The 18011-nt window shown below is 31.7% G+C and overlaps 2 protein-coding genes across 6 annotated transcripts; one reads left to right on the forward strand and one right to left on the reverse strand.

The window, feature by feature from the left end:
- The first annotated feature begins 8115 nt into the window (after positions 1 to 8115).
- On the forward strand, positions 8116 to 16499 carry Woc (zinc finger protein without children). Of its 5 annotated transcripts, none has more exons than XM_083045587.1 (12): positions 8116 to 8459; positions 8921 to 12185; positions 12282 to 12635; positions 12720 to 13549; positions 13673 to 13896; positions 14059 to 14291; positions 14400 to 14586; positions 14727 to 14852; positions 14951 to 15072; positions 15206 to 15353; positions 15440 to 15536; positions 15637 to 16499. In XM_083045587.1, exons 2-12 carry the CDS (start codon positions 8952 to 8954, stop codon positions 15809 to 15811), a joined length of 5730 nt encoding a protein of 1909 aa, XP_082901713.1. In that variant the 5' UTR covers positions 8116 to 8459; positions 8921 to 8951; the 3' UTR covers positions 15812 to 16499. The 5 variants fall into 5 exon arrangements, with proteins under 5 accessions (XP_082901713.1, XP_082901714.1, XP_082901709.1 ...); XM_083045588.1 differs by having other exon boundaries at positions 13721 to 13896; positions 15437 to 15536; XM_083045583.1 differs by having other exon boundaries at positions 8117 to 8459; positions 15437 to 15536; positions 15637 to 16498.
- Positions 16500 to 16553: 54 nt separating this feature from the next.
- Positions 16554 to 17995, reverse strand: Mrpl19 (mitochondrial ribosomal protein L19). Its single transcript, XM_083045589.1, has 4 exons — positions 17799 to 17995; positions 17208 to 17643; positions 16841 to 17122; positions 16554 to 16767 (listed from the first exon to the last, which is right to left on the reverse strand). The coding sequence occupies exons 1-4, from the start codon at positions 17857 to 17859 to the stop codon at positions 16638 to 16640; spliced, it is 909 nt and encodes a 302-aa protein (XP_082901715.1). The 5' UTR covers positions 17860 to 17995; the 3' UTR covers positions 16554 to 16637.
- Between the last annotated feature and the right edge of the window lie 16 nt (positions 17996 to 18011).

Consider the following 18011-nt stretch of genomic DNA (forward strand, 5'->3'; position numbering starts at 1 on the left):
GCGACGCAACATTATTTTATGTATATCAAGTTAAAAAATTTGTACGCTGGTGTCTGTTTGGTACCAAATGATTCTATAATCTATGTACTATTAAAATGTATAATCGATGAATTTTTGGCTCGTCTTAAAATATTAGAAATCCATACTTTTTTACCGCTGACCCTATGCGACGCTTCCTTAATTTATGTATAGCAAATGAAAAAGTTTGTACGCTGTTGTCTGATTGGTACCAAAAGATTCAGTAATCAATGTAATATTAAAATGTATAATCGATGAATTTTTGGCTCGTCTTAATATATTGGAAATCGATACTTTTTTACCGCTGACCCTATGCGACGCAACCTTATTTTATGTATATCAAGTTAAAAAATTTGTACGCTGGTGTCTGCATGGTACCAAAAGATTCTATAATCAATGTAATATTAAAATGTATAATCGATGAATTTTTGGCTCGTCTTAAAATATTGGAAATCGATACTTTTTACCGCTGACCCTATGCGACGCAACCTTATTTTATGTATATAAAATGAAAAAATTTGTACGCTGGTGTCTGTTTGGTACCAAATGATTCTGTAATCAATGTACTATTAAAATGTATAATCGATGAATTTTTGGCTCGTCTTAAAATATTAGAAAATGATACTTTTTTGACGCGGACCCTGTGAGACGCATCCTTATTTTATGTTTATCGTATTAAAAAATTTGTACGCTGGTGTCTGCATGGTACGAAAAGATTCTGTAATCAATGTAATATTAAAATGTATAATCGATGAATTTTTGGCTCGTCTTAAAATATTGGAAATCGATACTTTTTACCGCTGACCCTATGCGACGCAACCTTATTTTATGTATATAAAATGAAAAAATTTGTACGCTGGTGTCTGTTTAGTATCAAATGATTCTGTAATCAATGTACTATCAAAATGTATAATCGATGAATTTTTGGCTCGTCTTAAAATATTAGAAAATGATACTTTTTTGACGCGGACCCTGTGCGACGCATCCTCATTTTATGTTTATCGTATTAAAAAATTTGTACGCTGGTGTCTGCATGGTACCAAAAGATTCTGTAATCAATGTAATATTAAAATGTATAATCGATGAATTTTTGGCTCGTCTTAAAATATTGGAAATCGATACTTTTTTGACGCGGGCCCTGTGAGACGCATCCTTATTTAATGTTTATCGTATTAAAAAATTTGTACGCTGGTGTCTGCATGGTACGAAAAGATTCTGTAATCAATGTAATATTAAAATGTATAATCGATGAATTTTTGGCTCGTCTTAAAATATTGGAAATCGATACTTTTTACCGCTGACCCTATGCGACGCAACCTTATTTTATGTATATAAAATGAAAAAATTTGTACGCTGGTGTCTGTTTGGTACCAAATGATTCTGTAATCAATGTACTATCAAAATGTATTATCGATGAATTTTTGGCTCGTCTTAAAATATTAGAAAATGATACTTTTTTGACGCGGACCCTGTGCGACGCATCCTCATTTTATGTTTATCGTATTAAAAAATTTGTACGCTGGTGTCTGCATGGTACCAAAAGATTCTGTAATCAATGTAATATTAAAATGTATAATCGATGAATTTTTGGCTCGTCTTAAAATATTGGAAATCGATACTTTTTACCGCTGATCCTATGCGACGCAACCTTACTTTAAGTATATCAAATGAAAAAATTTGTACGCTGGTGTCTGTTTGGTACCAAATGATTCTGTAATCAATGTACTATTAAAATGTATAATCGATGAATTTTTGGCTCGTCTTAAACTATTAGAAATCGATACTTTTTTACCGCTGACCCTATGCGACGCAACATTATTTTATGTATATCAAGTTAAAAAATTTGTACGCTGGTGTCTGTTTGGTACCAAATGATTCTATAATCTATGTACTATTAAAATGTATAATCGATGAATTTTTGGCTCGTCTTAAAATATTAGAAATCCATACTTTTTTACCGCTGACCCTATGCGACGCTTCCTTAATTTATGTATAGCAAATGAAAAAGTTTGTACGCTGTTGTCTGATTGGTACCAAAAGATTCAGTAATCAATGTAATATTAAAATGTATAATCGATGAATTTTTGGCTCGTCTTAATATATTGGAAATCGATACTTTTTTACCGCTGACCCTATGCGACGCAACCTTATTTTATGTATATAAAATGAAAAAATTTGTACGCTGGTGTCTGTTTGGTACCAAATGATTCTGTAATCAATGTACTATTAAAATGTATAATCGATGAATTTTTGGCTCGTCTTAAAATATTAGAAAATGATACTTTTTTGACGCGGACCCTGTGAGACGCATCCTTATTTTATGTTTAGCGTATTAAAAAATTTGTACGCTGGTGTCTGCATGGTACGAAAAGATTCTGTAATCAATGTAATATTAAAATGTATAATCGATGAATTTTTGGCTCGTCTTAAAATATTGGAAATCGATACTTTTTACCGCTGACCCTATGCGACGCAACCTTATTTTATGTATATAAAATGAAAAAATTTGTACGCTGGTGTCTGTTTAGTACCAAATGATTCTGTAATCAATGTACTATCAAAATGTATAATCGATGAATTTTTGGCTCGTCTTAAAATATTGGAAATCGATACTTTTTACCGCTGACCCTATGCGACGCAACCTTATTTTATGTATATAAAATGAAAAAATTTGTACGCTGGTGTCTGTTTGGTACCAAATGATTCTGTAATCAATGTACTATTAAAATGTATAATCGATGAATTTTTGGCTCGTCTTAAAATATTAGAAAATGATACTTTTTTGACGCGGACCCTGTGAGACGCATCCTTATTTTATGTTTATCGTATTAAAAAATTTGTACGCTGGTGTCTGCATGGTACGAAAAGATTCTGTAATCAATGTAATATTAAAATGTATAATCGATGAATTTTTGGCTCGTCTTAAAATATTGGAAATCGATACTTTTTACCGCTGACCCTATGCGTCGCAACCTTATTTTATGTATATAAAATGAAAAAATTTGTACGCTGGTGTCTGTTTGGTACCAAATGATTCTGTAATCAATGTACTATTAAAATGTATAATCGATGAATTTTTGGCTCGTCTTAAAATATTAGAAAATGATACTTTTTTGACGCGGACCCTGTGCGACGCATCCTCATTTTATGTTTATCGTATTAAAAAATTTGTACGCTGGTGTCTGCATGGTACGAAAAGATTCTGTAATCAATGTAATATTAAAATGTATAATCGATGAATTTTTGGCTCGTCTTAAAATATTGGAAATCGATACTTTTTACCGCTGATCCTCTGCGACGCAACTTTATTTTAAGTATATCAAATGAAAAAATTTGTACGCTGGTGTCTGTTTGGTACCAAAAGATTCTGTAATCAATGTACTATTAAAATGTATAATCGATCAATTTTTGGCTCGTCTTAAAATATTGGAAATCGATACATTTTACCGCTGACCCTATGCGACGCAACCTTATTTTATGTATATCAAGTTAAAAAATTTGTACGCTGGTGTCTGTTTGGTACCAAATGATTCTATAATCTATGTACTATTAAAATGTATAATCGATAAATTTTTGGCTCGTCTTTAAATATTAGAAATCGATACTTTTTTGACGCGGGCCCTGTGAGACGCATCCTTATTTTATGTTTATCGTATTAAAAAATTTGTACGCTGGTGTCTGCATGGTACGACAAGATTCTGTAATCAATGTAATATTAAAATGTATAATCGATGAATTTTTGGCTCGTCTTAAAATATTGGAAATCGATACTTTTTACCGCTGACCCTATGCGACGCAACCTTATTTTATTTATATAAAATGAAAAAATTTGTACGCTGGTGTCTGTTTAGTACCAAATGATTCTGTAATCAATGTACTATCAAAATGTATAATCGATGAATTTTTGGCTCGTCTTAAAATATTAGAAAATGATACTTTTTTGACGCGGACCCTGTGCGACGCATCCTCATTTTATGTTTATCGTATTAAAAAATTTGTACGCTGGTGTCTGCATGGTACGAAAAGATTCTGTAATCAATGTAATATTAAAATGTATAATCGATGAATTTTTGGCTCGTCTTAAAATATTGGAAATCGATACTTTTTACCGCTGACCCTATGCGACGCAACCTTATTTTATGTATATAAAATGAAAAAATTTGTACGCTGGTGTCTGTTTGGTACCAAATGATTCTGTAATCAATGTACTATTAAAATGTATAATCGATGTATTTTTGGCTCGTCTTAAAATATTAGAAAATGATACTTTTTTGACGCGGACCCTGTGCGACGCATCCTCATTTTATGTTTATCGTATTAAAAAATTTGTACGCTGGTGTCTGCATGGTACCAAAAGATTCTGTAATCAATGTAATATTAAAATGTATAATCGATGAATTTTTGGCTCGTCTTAAAATATTGGAAATCGATACTTTTTACCGCTGATCCTATGCGACGCAACCTTATTTTAAGTATATCAAATGAAAAAATTTGTACGCTGGTGTCTGTTTGGTACCAAAAGATTCTGTAATCAATGTACTATTAAAATGTATAATCGATGAATTTTTGGCTCGTCTTAAAATATTGGAAATCGATACTTTTTTACCGCTGACCCTATGCGACGCAACCTTATTTTATGTATATCATGTTAAAAAATTTGTACGCTGGTGTCTGTTTGGTACCAAATAATTCTATAATCTATGTACTATTAAAATGTATAATCGATGAATTTTTGGCTCGTCTTAAAATATTGGAAATCGATACTTTTTACCGCTGACCCTATGCGACGCAACCTTATTTTATGTGTATCAAGTTAAAAAATTTGTACGCTGGTGTCTGTTTGGTACCAAATGATTCTGTAATCAATGTACTATTAAAATGTTTAATCCGCGGACCCCATACGGCGCGGATTCATTTTACGTATATTAAATTAAAAATGTAGTACGCTGGTATGATTATGGTACCAAAGTAATCTGCTACCAATACACTATTGAAATATATATACTATTAATTTCTGGCTCGTTTTAAAATATTGAAAACTAAACATTTTAAGCCGCGGACCACATACGGCGCACAATTATATTACGTATATTATATTAAAAAGTTTGTAGGCTGTTATGTTGATGGTACCATCATAATGTGAAGACAATGTTCAGTTAAAATATATGAAAAATTAATTTTTGGCCCGTTTTTAAATATTGAAAATTAAAACTTTTAAGCCGCGGATCCCTTACGGAACACAATTATATTACGTATATTATATCAAAAAGTTTGTAGGCTGTTATGTTGATGGTACCATCATAATGTGCAGACAATGTACTGTTAAAACATATGAAAGATTAATTTTTGGCGCGTTTTAAAATATTGAAAATTAAAATTATTAAGCTGCAGATTTCAAACGGCGCATAATTATATTACGTATATTATACGAAAAAGTTTGTAGGCTGGTATGCTGATGGTAGGATAATATGAAAATGTTGTTAGGCTTGTATTTGTATGATATATAAATAATCTAAATACAATATAGTATTGAAATATGCAAACGATAAATTTTGTGCACGTCTTTAAATATTAAAATTTGACACTATAACGAAAAACAGCTTATCACTGTTAAAAAATATTAATCGATTTTAAAGTATATACTATAACATATACTATAACATTTTATTTAAAACATATTATTACTTTAATTTTTATAACATAATATTATATTAAAATTTAATTAGCAAATTAATGTTTGTATCTTTAATCAACTGATGTATGTCAAAAATATTATTAAACCGTTAATTTGCTATGTAAATTGTAAAATAATAATATGTTAAATGTATTAAAATAGTAATATGCTGTAAATAATACATTATAATACTTTATTTTCGACGAATATTTTTTGACAAAAAATAGCTGATAACTGTCAAAAATATTAACCGAATTTAAAGTAGCTAATTTCTATCAAAAAATGTTAATAAATCTTTTCGTCAATAAAATCATAATTAATCTCGACGTTCTGATAATATCGATTATCAAAAGATCTTTAAAAAAATTCTATTTTTTTGTTTGCACTTTTTGTTTTAGATTTAATTACTAAATTTTTATGCATTGCATAATTAATTAATATATATATATTTTCTTTATGCTTTGATTGCAATGCATGCAAAAATATGTGAATTAATTATGCAATGCATAAAAATTCATCATTTAAATCTTTAACACAGAACAAAAGAATAGAATTTTTTAATAGAAACTTTCGATCAAAATATCTGCGCTTCTATTAGATTCGCGCGTCTGTACACATCCACCACGCTACACGTCTCGTGCGAGACTTATCGCAAGACTCTGAGCAGCCGTGTCGCCAAGCACACCCCACACATCCGCCACGCTGCGCGTCTCGCGCGAGACTGACTCTTCGCTCTTCGATTGTGAGACTGACGATCTGACGATCAGTTCCGCGCGAGACGCGCAGCGTGGTGGATGTGTGGGTTGTGCTTGGCGACACGGTAGCTCAGAGGCTTGCGATCAGTCTCGCGCGAGACGTATAGCGTGATAAATGTGTACAAATACACGAATCTAATGGAAGCGAATATCTTGATCTAAAAATTTTTGTAGAAATTTCTATTTTTCTTGTTCTCTCTTTTAAAGATTTGAATAATGAATTTTTATGCATTGCATAATTAATTCACATATTTTTATGCATGCATTGCAATCAAAGCATAAAGAAAATATATAATTATTTATGCAATGCATAAAAATTTAGTATTTAAATCTAAAACGGAAAATGCGAACAAAAAAATAGAATTTTCTAAAAGAATCTTTTAATAATCGAGATAATCACAACATCGAAACTATAATTACGATTTTATTGACGAAAAGATTTATTAATATTTTTTGATAAAAATTAGCTACTTCAAACTCGGTTTATATTTTTTACAGTTATCAGCTGATATCAGCTGATATCTGTCAAAAAATATTAATCGAAAATAAAGTATTATAACATATTATTTACAACATATTACTATTTTAATTTTTATAATATATTATTACTTTAAAATTTAATTAGTAAATTAACGCTTTAGTAATTTTTTTTTATAGAAATCAGCTGATTAAGGCGTCAATTTGTTAATTAAATTTTTAAATAATAATATGTTTTAACAATTAAAATAATTTATTTTAAATAATATGTTATGGTACTTTAAACTCGATTAATATTTTTTGACAGTTATCAGTTGATTCTGTCAAAAAAACATTATTATTTTAATAATATTATTTTTTTTAATATAAAATTAAAGAATGGCGCGCGCTACGCGCGCGCTTTATTGTTCTAGTCTAAAAAAAAAAACCAGATCGTCAGACGCGAGATTTGCACGCGCGAATACTCGGTACTTCAATGGTCATTGAACGCGACCGAGTCGCTTCGTTTGTCGATATGGATATTGAGCGAAACCTTCATGAAAATTGGACAAACTCACGCGAGCAATATATACGTACCGTCATCCGTTATCGAAGAAAGAGAGTGCAAAGATATTGATCTGAAAAATATAATGTTCGCGGATCTCTTTGCGGCGAAAATTCATACATATACATATACTCCATTTAAATGGCGAAGGAAACTTAAGTGCGTTCGGAAATCGTACTCGAGGGGTCGAGTAGCGTTCGCCAATCGGGACAAAGAAATCTTTGCGCCGATTGGTCGATTGAGCAGTTACTATACCTATAAGTAAAATTTTTAAACGCACCCAAAGGAACTAGAAAAAAAGTCCTGCCACTAAAATCTAGTGGCAACACTTCTTCCACGACGGCGCACAAGTTTTTTTTCTTTCAAATTACATCTGTCATATGTGTGATATAAAAAAAATCAATCATATTCTATTACTTATTTTCTGTATATATAACTGCTGAAAAAAAATTTCGATTCACAGTAGCGTTGGAAAAAATGTATTTCTCCCGAAAAATCGAAATTTGATATAAAATTAATATTATAAAACGTTAAATATATTTCGGATGAGCAGTATAATGTCACATCTGAACAAACCTTTAAGTTGCACATCTATCCTATATCAATGTTTAATTTTTACATACATGCTACGTATAGTCTTATAAAGGAATTTTTTAAAAATTGATTACCAGCGTAAAATTTGCCTCGCGATTATTGCGTTGCTTGTCGAATCCACAACTACTAATGAACTACGAATAATGAACGTTCCATGAAAAGACGCAACGAAATAACCGGCGTTCGTCATCGCGCGTCCTCGGACTTCGATATTAATCGCGTCGTTCAGTTTCGAACGAATGGCGTCGCATCTGCCGCTATTTCCGCAAGCAGCGTGTTTTTTTTTCCCCCGAATGAACGTAATATTATCCGATTCATATATACATGGCAGCGTATTTTCAACGCTTCGTCTCGTTAATGTTTAAACTCGACGTTTCGACGGCTGGCTGATTAACAGGTAGAGAAAACATGGCGATGCCGAGCGGATCTTTTTCATAACCTAGATATTACTCGCGTACGATGATATCGAGTTGCTGGTATTATAATTCGCTTTTGTACGAAATACTTTTCACACGTTATTTTGCACCGTATAAAATAACTTCGTTGCTTGAGGCTTTTCTGCCCTCGATCTATTTATCATTTACTTTATCGTAGATACAAAAAAATATCCGTGAATCTACCGTAAATGCTCGTACTTTAATATGTTTCTTTGACACAGAATATTATCGTGTGCGAATTATGCAAAATGTTTGAGATTTTCAGTAATTTTACTATTATCTTGTATTTTTGTAACTTATGGAATTATCAATTTTTTATTATAAGTTTAAATGTGAACTAATGTGAAGAAATGCCTTTTTATATGCAATAAGTAACAAAAATATGTATTTATCGTTAAAGTTTATCATGTTATATTTTCAGATACACAAGAGATAAACTAGTGTAAATAAAGATGGACTCCGAGGACAGTTCAGTATCTGCAGATAAAATTGATGTAACTCAATCAGAAACAATGAGTAACTCTGAAAATAATGGTAATACTAAAAGTTATATTGAGAAGAAAGAAGATAAAGGATCTGATAAATCACCATCTGATAAAGATACTGCAGAAGTGCATAGTGAAGCAAATAAAGAGGCAATTACAATTGCTTCTGAAAAAGAAGCAACTCCATCAAATATAGCTGATGAAAATACTGTAGAAGTGCATAATGAATCAAATAAAGAAGCAACTACAATTACTTCCAAAAAAGATGCAACTCCATCAAATGTAATTGAAGAAGATACTGCAGAAGTGCAAAGTGAAACAAATAAAGAAGCAACTACAAGTCTTTCTGGAAAAGATGCAACTCCGTCAAATTTAACTGATGAGGATACTGCAGAACTGCAAAGTGAAACAAATAAAGAAGCAACTACAAGTCTTTCTGGAAAAGATGCAACTCTATCAAATTTAACTGATGAAGATACTGCAGAAGCGCATAATGAAACAAATAAAGAAGCAACTACAAGTCTTTCTGGAAAAGATGCAACTCTGTCAAATTTAACTGATGAAGATACTGCAGACGCGCATAATGAAACAAATAAAGAAGCAACTACAAGTCTTTCTGGAAAAGATGCAACTCCGTCAAATTTAACTGATGAAGATACTGCAGAAGTGCATAATGAAACAAATGAAGAAGCAACTACAAATCTTTCTGGAAAAGATGCAACTCTGTCAAATTTAACTGATGAAGATACTGCAGAAGCGCATAATGAAACAAATAAAGAAGCAACTACAAGTGTTTCTGGAAAAGATGCAACTCTGTCAAATTTAACTGATGAAGATACTGCAGAAGCGCATAATGAAACAAATAAAGAAGCAACTACAAGTGTTTCTGGAAAAGATGCAACTCTGTCAAATTTAACTGATGAAGATACTGCAGAAGCGCATAATGAAACAAATAAAGAAGCAACTACAAGTGTTTCTGGAAAAGATGCAACTCCATCAAATTTAACTGATGAAGATACTGCAGAAGCGCATAATGAAACAAATAAAGAAGGAACTACAAGTGTTTCTGGAAAAGATGCAACTCTGTCAAATTTAACTGATGAAGATACTGCAGAAGCGCATAATGAAACAAATAAAGAAGCAACTACAAGTGTTTCTGGAAAAGATGCAACTCCATCAAATTTAACTGATGAAGATACTGCAGAAGCGCATAATGAAACAAATAAAGAGGCAACTACAATTACTTCTGAAAAAGATGCAATTCCATCAAATACAGATGATTCTGCTACACATTTACAAATTATTGAAAAAGATGATAGCATAGGAATTGAGATGCCATCATCTGAAAAGAATACTGAGACTGTAACAATTGAAGAAAGTAATATAGTTGAAAGTTTTTGCAAAGAAAGTACATCAGCTAATGTAGACAAGGAAACAACAGAGCTAAGTACATTAAATTTGACAGCAAAATCTAACACAGAACAGCCTTTATCAGCATTAAATCTTGAAGATTCATGCAATATATCAGATAATACAGAAAATAATTGTCCAAAATTGACTAGTGACAATGTTATAAACAATTTGGAAACATCATTTAAAGAAAAACCTGAATCTGAAGATTGTGATATTCCAGATGAATCGAGTGTTAATATAGATGATCTGCAAATATCTCAAAAGGATGTTGATCTGTCCAAAAAGGTGGAATCGGAATCTTCAGACAGTAATTTAGAAAATCTTGATAAAGATCTGTCCGAGAAGAACATTGAACCTGAAAATACAGAGTTTGTACAGTTTTCTCACGACAAGCACGACGATTCGCAAATTGAAGGTCAATCTATGGATGCAGAAGATCCGTTTGGCAGTGATAATCTTATTTCTGAAAATGTTGAACCAATGGAAACTGATAGTCTTTTAACCAAGGATGAGATTAGTTTTAAAAATTTATACGAACAAGGTGATAATTTACAGGATGCAGTAAATGCTAGAAACAATGATTCTAATAATGATAAACTTAATGTTGATTGCGCATCAAATGATGAAAAAGATACTAATGCTAAAACTATGGACAATATTACGGAAGAATCAAATAATGTACAAACTGTTGAGTCTCTTGAAAGTGCAGCAATGGATACTGATCTTCCAGATACAATAATATCTGAAACAGGAATAGGAAATACATCATCTACAAAGTCATCCGATAAGCAAGTTGAACAGACCGAAAAAACTATTGAAGAAATTACACCCATGGAAACAGATGAGGAACAAACTGATGTATTACCAGGACAAGATGACGAATTATGTATTATCCCAGATAGTATGAAAGTAATAATACCGAATAAATCAAGTATAACAATAGATAATGAGCAAAGCGAATCTGCACTTGAAAAAGACAAAAAAGATGAAACAATACAAAAATCTAGTAAATCTAATTCTGAACTTCAAGATGCTTCTGGCAAGGATGAACCTAAATCAGCAATGGAAAATAAAAATAGTAGCGAAGATAATACAGTGGCTACTCAAAAAGAACCAATAGTAGAAGTACAAACTGCAACAACAGACATTATTAATATTGATGATGAGTCAAAGAGCTCAGAAGTAGAAGAGATTACTGCTAAAGAAACATGTAAGCAATGCGGCGAAGAAAGAGCATGTAAAATTCGGGTGAAGATTAGTAAAGAGAATTATCATGTGTGCTCAAAAACGTGTAAAGCATTGTTTAAAGCAGCTAATAATAAAACGATAGACATGCCACGCCAAAGAGCTAGTTCTAAACGAGAGAAACGTTGCGCATCTTGTTTACTAATTATAGAAGCAAATGACGAACGAAATCTTTCTTGGGAAACCATGGAATTTTGTAACGAGGAATGTTTAGGAAAGTTTCAAAGAAAATACGGAAGTTATTGCAAGAATTGTAACGGTGCAGTCCAAGCAGTAAGTTTAGGCAAATATTGTGTGAGATTTGGATGCGATGTGAGACAATTTTGTTGTTCAACATGTTTGGAGGAATTTAAAAAAGGTTTAAAAGTGTGTAGTTACTGTCAAAAAGACATAAGTTTTAGCACAGACGGATTTCTCGCACCAGTCGGGGAGAAAGGACAATTTAAAGACTTTTGTACCCAGGATTGTATGGAAAAATATTCGAAATTGAATTCTATGGAACCTCCAACTACAGAGAAAAAGCCATGCAGTGTTTGTAAAGAGGTATGTATAATAGTTTTTCTAGATTCTCAAATATTGTACTGTAAATATATTATAATTAATTTTTAAATATAATGAAATTTTTTTTCTTTTTTATAGGAGAAACTTGTACACTGCGAAGTTCAGATATATAATAGCACTCCAGTAGCCATATGTAGCGAACCCTGTTTTGCAGCATTTAACTTTGTAAAACAAGTCAATCCTGAACAGTGCTCTACCTGCAAGAAATTTTTTGAATTACCAAATAAACAACATTTCATCGTATTTTACGACAATGAGCCCCATACATTTTGTAATAAGACATGCTTAAATATATTTATCATAACAAATAGGAAGATAGTTCCGTGTAATTGGTGCAAAGTAAAGAAATATAACTTTGATATGATTAAAAAGGAATTAAAAACAGGACAGACCCTGATGATGTGCAGCTTGAATTGTTTGACATTATATCAGGTAAATTGTGTTTATTTATGTATACTAATAGTTAATAACAAAAATATAAACAAAATATAAATTTTTCTCATTTTTTTGTTGCAGGTTTCCATTAATGCAGTATCTGCGAAACGAATTAACTGTGATTTTTGTAAAGAATATTCTTTAGCACATTATCATCTCACAATGTCAGATGCGACAATACGTAACTTTTGTTCGTATAATTGTGTCATGAATTTTCAAGCGCAGTACACTAAATCCCCCATAACTATACCATCAAGCGACGATTCTACGCCTGTACCTACGGGCGCGCCCAAAAGGACCACGTTACCGCAAAAAAGTGCAAGTCAGACCACTCAAAAGTCCAGTGACATACAAAATAAAAAGACCATGCCGGTCATCTCCTCGGTAACCAGCTTAGCCGCGATAGGAAACGGACAAGCAAGCCCGAACTCGCAACAAAATATCATGTCTACGAGCGCGATATCGAATCAATCGGCGCAGATCATCTACAATCAGCAAGTCATTACTAGGCCATCTAGTCCAGTAAAGGTTCAGAATAAGAGCACTCAGTGCAAACCTTTAGTGCACACGAAAGGGGTTTCCGTACGTCCTCACCCTTGCACAAAGTGGACGCAGACGAATGAGAAGGTTCAACAAGTGGTCATACCTATACCAGTACCAATTTACGTTCCGTTTCCGATGCATATGTATAGTATGCCCTTTCCAGTTCCAATACCTTTTCCACTGCCTATTCCCGTTCCCTTATTTATACCTACTACGAGAAACAGCGCTAAGGGAATTATGAAAGATATCAAAAAGATACAAGAGAAGATACCAGCCGATCCGTATGAAGCCGAACTTCTTATGATGGCGGAGATGGTAGCTACTGAAAAGAAGGCTAATGACAGCGATTCGGATTCGGTGGACGATAGGTAAGAAGATGTATTCTTTTTTTATATAGACTTAAACAAGTATTTGCGAAAAATAAATTGTGTACTATAATTGTCATTGTATTCTGTTTGTCTCATACACCAAAAGCACATATTTTTGTTTAGGGAAGGTGACACAGCTGCTCAAGACAATTTACATAGTGATGGTTTCAGTCCGGAAGCGGTTGATTCCAATAACGCGTTTGGGGATGACATGCTGCAAATGGCATTAAAAATGGCAACAGGAGAATTAGACGAACCGGCAGTCGATCTGGAAGCTGCCTTGACGCCGAATACGATTACAGCTACGCAAGCACCGCCGCAACCGGAGAACACTATGGACAACGATGGTATGCATAATCATTCAGACAATATATATATGCACATTTTAATAACTGTGTTACTTATTACTATCAACTATAGAACAGATTGATATGATAATTTTTTTCTTAAAAACGAATCGTATAGAAAATAAAATATAGAATTATCTTTAATAATTGATTTTTATGCAGTGCAATCGGAACGATTAATGGCCGCCTCTAGAGGAAGGAAACGTGTGATGCCATACAAACCGCGATCAACGCAGAGCAAACGAATGAGACGCGTTTCTGCTACAAATGACATGCCATTAATGCCACCACCGGAACCACAACCTCCGCAGCCACGCATTATGGAACCAATGGAAAAACCTGATGCAAATATGGCACTAAAATATACATTTGGTGTAAACGCATGGAGACAATGGGTTCGTAATTTTCATTTATGTATACACAATTATTTTATGTATACAATTTAGCGAGATGTGAAGGATTATATATATATATATATGATATGAATAATTGTTTAATTATAGGTAATTGGAAAGAATGCCGAATTAGAAAAACAAATTACACCAATGAGGAAAATAAAGTTGTTCAAGACAGATCTTTTACAACTTACCGCGGATGAGTTAAATTATTCTTTATGTCTTTTCGTGAAGGAAGTAAGAAAGCCGAACGGTGCAGAATATGCTCCCGATACAATATATTATCTTTGCCTGGGTAAAAAAATGTTCCTATTTTATAGTATATTTGTATTTGATATTTTTAATATAATAAGAGTTTAGTAATGATGTAACTGCATCAGATATTTGTAAGCTTTTATTTTAGCCTGAAACATTTCTTTCATAAACTTGTTTTAGGAATACAGCAGTACCTGTTTGAAAATAACAGGATTGACAATATATTCACAGACTCATATTATGAGAAATTTACAGACTGTCTAAATGAAATAGCGAAAAAGTTCTCTGCATTATACAACGAAGCACGTGAGTATGTTTTATTATTCGTTGCAATTTAAATTTTTCATTTTTATCATTCATTTTTATTTTGTCTTTACAAGTGCTGCGTTACCTTTATTTTACAGAATATATAGTGACTAGAGTAGAAGAAGAACATTTATGGGAATGCAAGCAATTGGGTGCCCATTCTCCACACGTCTTGTTAAGCACACTTATGTTTTTCAACACAAAACATTTTAATCTTGTGGTAAGTCTAGTAAGATGGCTATATATATAATAAAGATTATTATTATTATATATTTCGATAACTAAGTTATCACAATATTTTGTTATAGTGCTAATAAATATTTTTTTCAAATTTTTGTAAATTTCTTTTTCAGACAGTGGAAGAACATATGCAACTTTCCTTTTCTCATATTATGAAACATTGGAAACGTAACCCAGCTGCTCAACCTACAGCAATAGCAGGAAAAGTTCCTGGTTCAAGGAATGTTCTTCTTAGATTTTACCCGCCGCAATCAGCTCTTGGTTAGTTTCATCTATTTCTATTAATAATACAAATCTTTTATTGATAGCGATATGTTAATTTATTTATTATAACATTCTTAAAGAAGCTAATTCAAGAAAAAAGAAGGTGTATGAACAACAGGAAAATGAAGAAAATCCATTGAGATGTCCTGTTAAGCTGTATGAATTTTATTTATCGAAATGGTACGTTTGGATATGAATAAACAAAGTAAAATGTTAAATTTAATTTAGTGCATCGATTTTAATGATATATTACACGTATTTCTTACTTGAAATATTTCAGTCCTGAAAGCGTTAAGACACGAAATGATGTCTTCTACCTATTACCAGAACGCAGTTGTGTACCAGATAGTCCAGTATGGTATTCGACGTCGCCCCTTGCAAAGGAACACCTCATCAAAATGTTATATCGTATTAAAATGGTTAAAGAAATTAATGTAGCTTTACTAACAAGTTAATTTCATATATTACATTGATCTCTTATATTGTTAAACAGTGATTTAAATATGCAGAAAATATAATTAGCTATTTAACACTTTGACTGCCATCTAAAAGTTTAAGCTTAATTCTGGGATCTACAATGTTTTTACGCTATATCGTTTATTTATCGTTTGTAACCATAAAGAAACTTTCTGGGGGCTAGTACAACTTGACAGATTACAGAGTGAGGTCCGTGTTGGTCCTCGTGCTTGATTTTTAGTAATAAATTTTCTAAAAAAAGCACTAGTCTATGATACTTTCGATACTTTGCCCACTAAAACACAAGCACGTGCATCAACGTACATGACGTTCAAAGTGTTAAAAAACATGATGAAAAGACGATAAAAATAGAACACAGATGATACGATACAGGAATGCATAATTAAACGAGATTTCCAGTTTCTATTGTATATTTTTCACTTCGCAATAAAAAAATTTATTAGCTACAAAAAGTATGTAAGGTCACAAATATTATGTTAATACTTATTATTTAACAATAGCAATTAAATCTAGATAATGAAATTATCAAGAAAAAATTTAATTTATATTCTGTTCTGATGTTTAATTCTATATTTTTTCTTCGTTTTTATAATATACAAAAATATTGTTTAGAAATCTTGTTTTTTTTTGTAAAATTACAATCATAAGAGGGAAGAAAATGGAAAATTATATCATTATCAAGATAGTGTTACATTGTAAAAAAAAATAAAACACTATAAATTATATATTATAACGAAAAAGTAATTATATTTATTTCATTTTATTTTCTTACACGAATTAAGAAATGCTATATATAATAATCGTTTAACCAGTTTTCTTTGGACGTACGAAAGTACGTTTATGTTTTTGCCTATGTTTAGTAATTTCCATTTCATGTAATTTTGTATATACTTCATTATATATTTCATTTTGTTCCTCTTCGGGAATAGTTTCCCTAAATAAAAAAGATAAATTAGAACAAGACAAAGTTAGTATATGTTAAGAATATGAGATATAAAATTCATTACCTGTATGTTTTCATTAAATCATATTTTTCCCATGGTGTTGCAGCAGCTTTGGCTTTTGAAACGCGTTTGTTATTTAATTTAAATGTTAGTTTTATGCCTTTCAATTCCTGACGTTCCCATCTCTCTAACCATGGCAAACGATTGAGCGATACTTTGATCTCATTTACAGGAACTGGTGCATCTTCTGGCAAATATTCTGGCTCCAGATCATAGGGAACAGTACTATATTCTGCTGGTGCATCCCGCAAATATCGCAGGTGTGAGTCCAATCTTTTTTCAAGTCTAGATATTTTGTGAATAATAATACCAATAAGTAATGTAAGATTTCAAAATAATTTATATATAAAATAATAATCTCTATACTTACCTGAGACAATCTATTTTCTGTATTGCAGGATCATATAATTCGAAACACACTTCAATACCTTGATTATCAACTACATTTCTCAACAAAAATGTAGATCTCAATCCAGTTCCCTTCCTCTCTATACATATGCCAACAAATCTATTAACTTTTCCAGGAGCATGTGGCTCGGAATAAGTTACAGCTAATATAGAACCGATATAAAACTCTGGTATTAATATATGCGCTCGCCTTGCTAACATATCCATGCGCTCCAATTTTTCTTTGAGTGCATTGCGATATATCGGATTTGGATCTGGTAGGAATTCTGGATAAACAAACCGATATCTATCTGGAATTATTTTCTTTTGCTCAATCTTTTGTTCTGGCACTTCATTACTATGCGATTCTCCTGTCGAATTTGAAACAACCGTCGAGATACTTTTCCTAGTTGCATTGTCTAAAAAATAAAATTTTTTAAAAGTTTTAATTATTTATATATAATAGGCCTCATATAAATAATAGTGCAATTGTATTTGCTATGATACATATCATGCAAACAATCAAACATATAAATTTTATACATAACAATAAGAGTATTAAGAAATAACCTACGTAGTATTTTTGCTGTTTGTAGGCCACCGTAACGCGATAAAATTCTTGAAATTATAACCATTATATTATTTTTCAAAATTTTCTGTTATTATTCTGTATATTTGTTTATTCAAACATTAAACATTTTTCTTCTTTATATTCTTTAAAAAATTATCTTTTATTAGATATAAAAAATTACACAAATACACATGTTCGACTTCAACCATAGACTTA

This window comes from Prenolepis imparis, unplaced genomic scaffold (genome assembly GCF_030444845.1).
Source record: "Prenolepis imparis isolate NDT839.2.m4 unplaced genomic scaffold, iyPreImpa1.0 SCAF_9, whole genome shotgun sequence".
Lineage (NCBI taxonomy): Eukaryota > Metazoa > Arthropoda > Insecta > Hymenoptera > Formicidae > Prenolepis > Prenolepis imparis.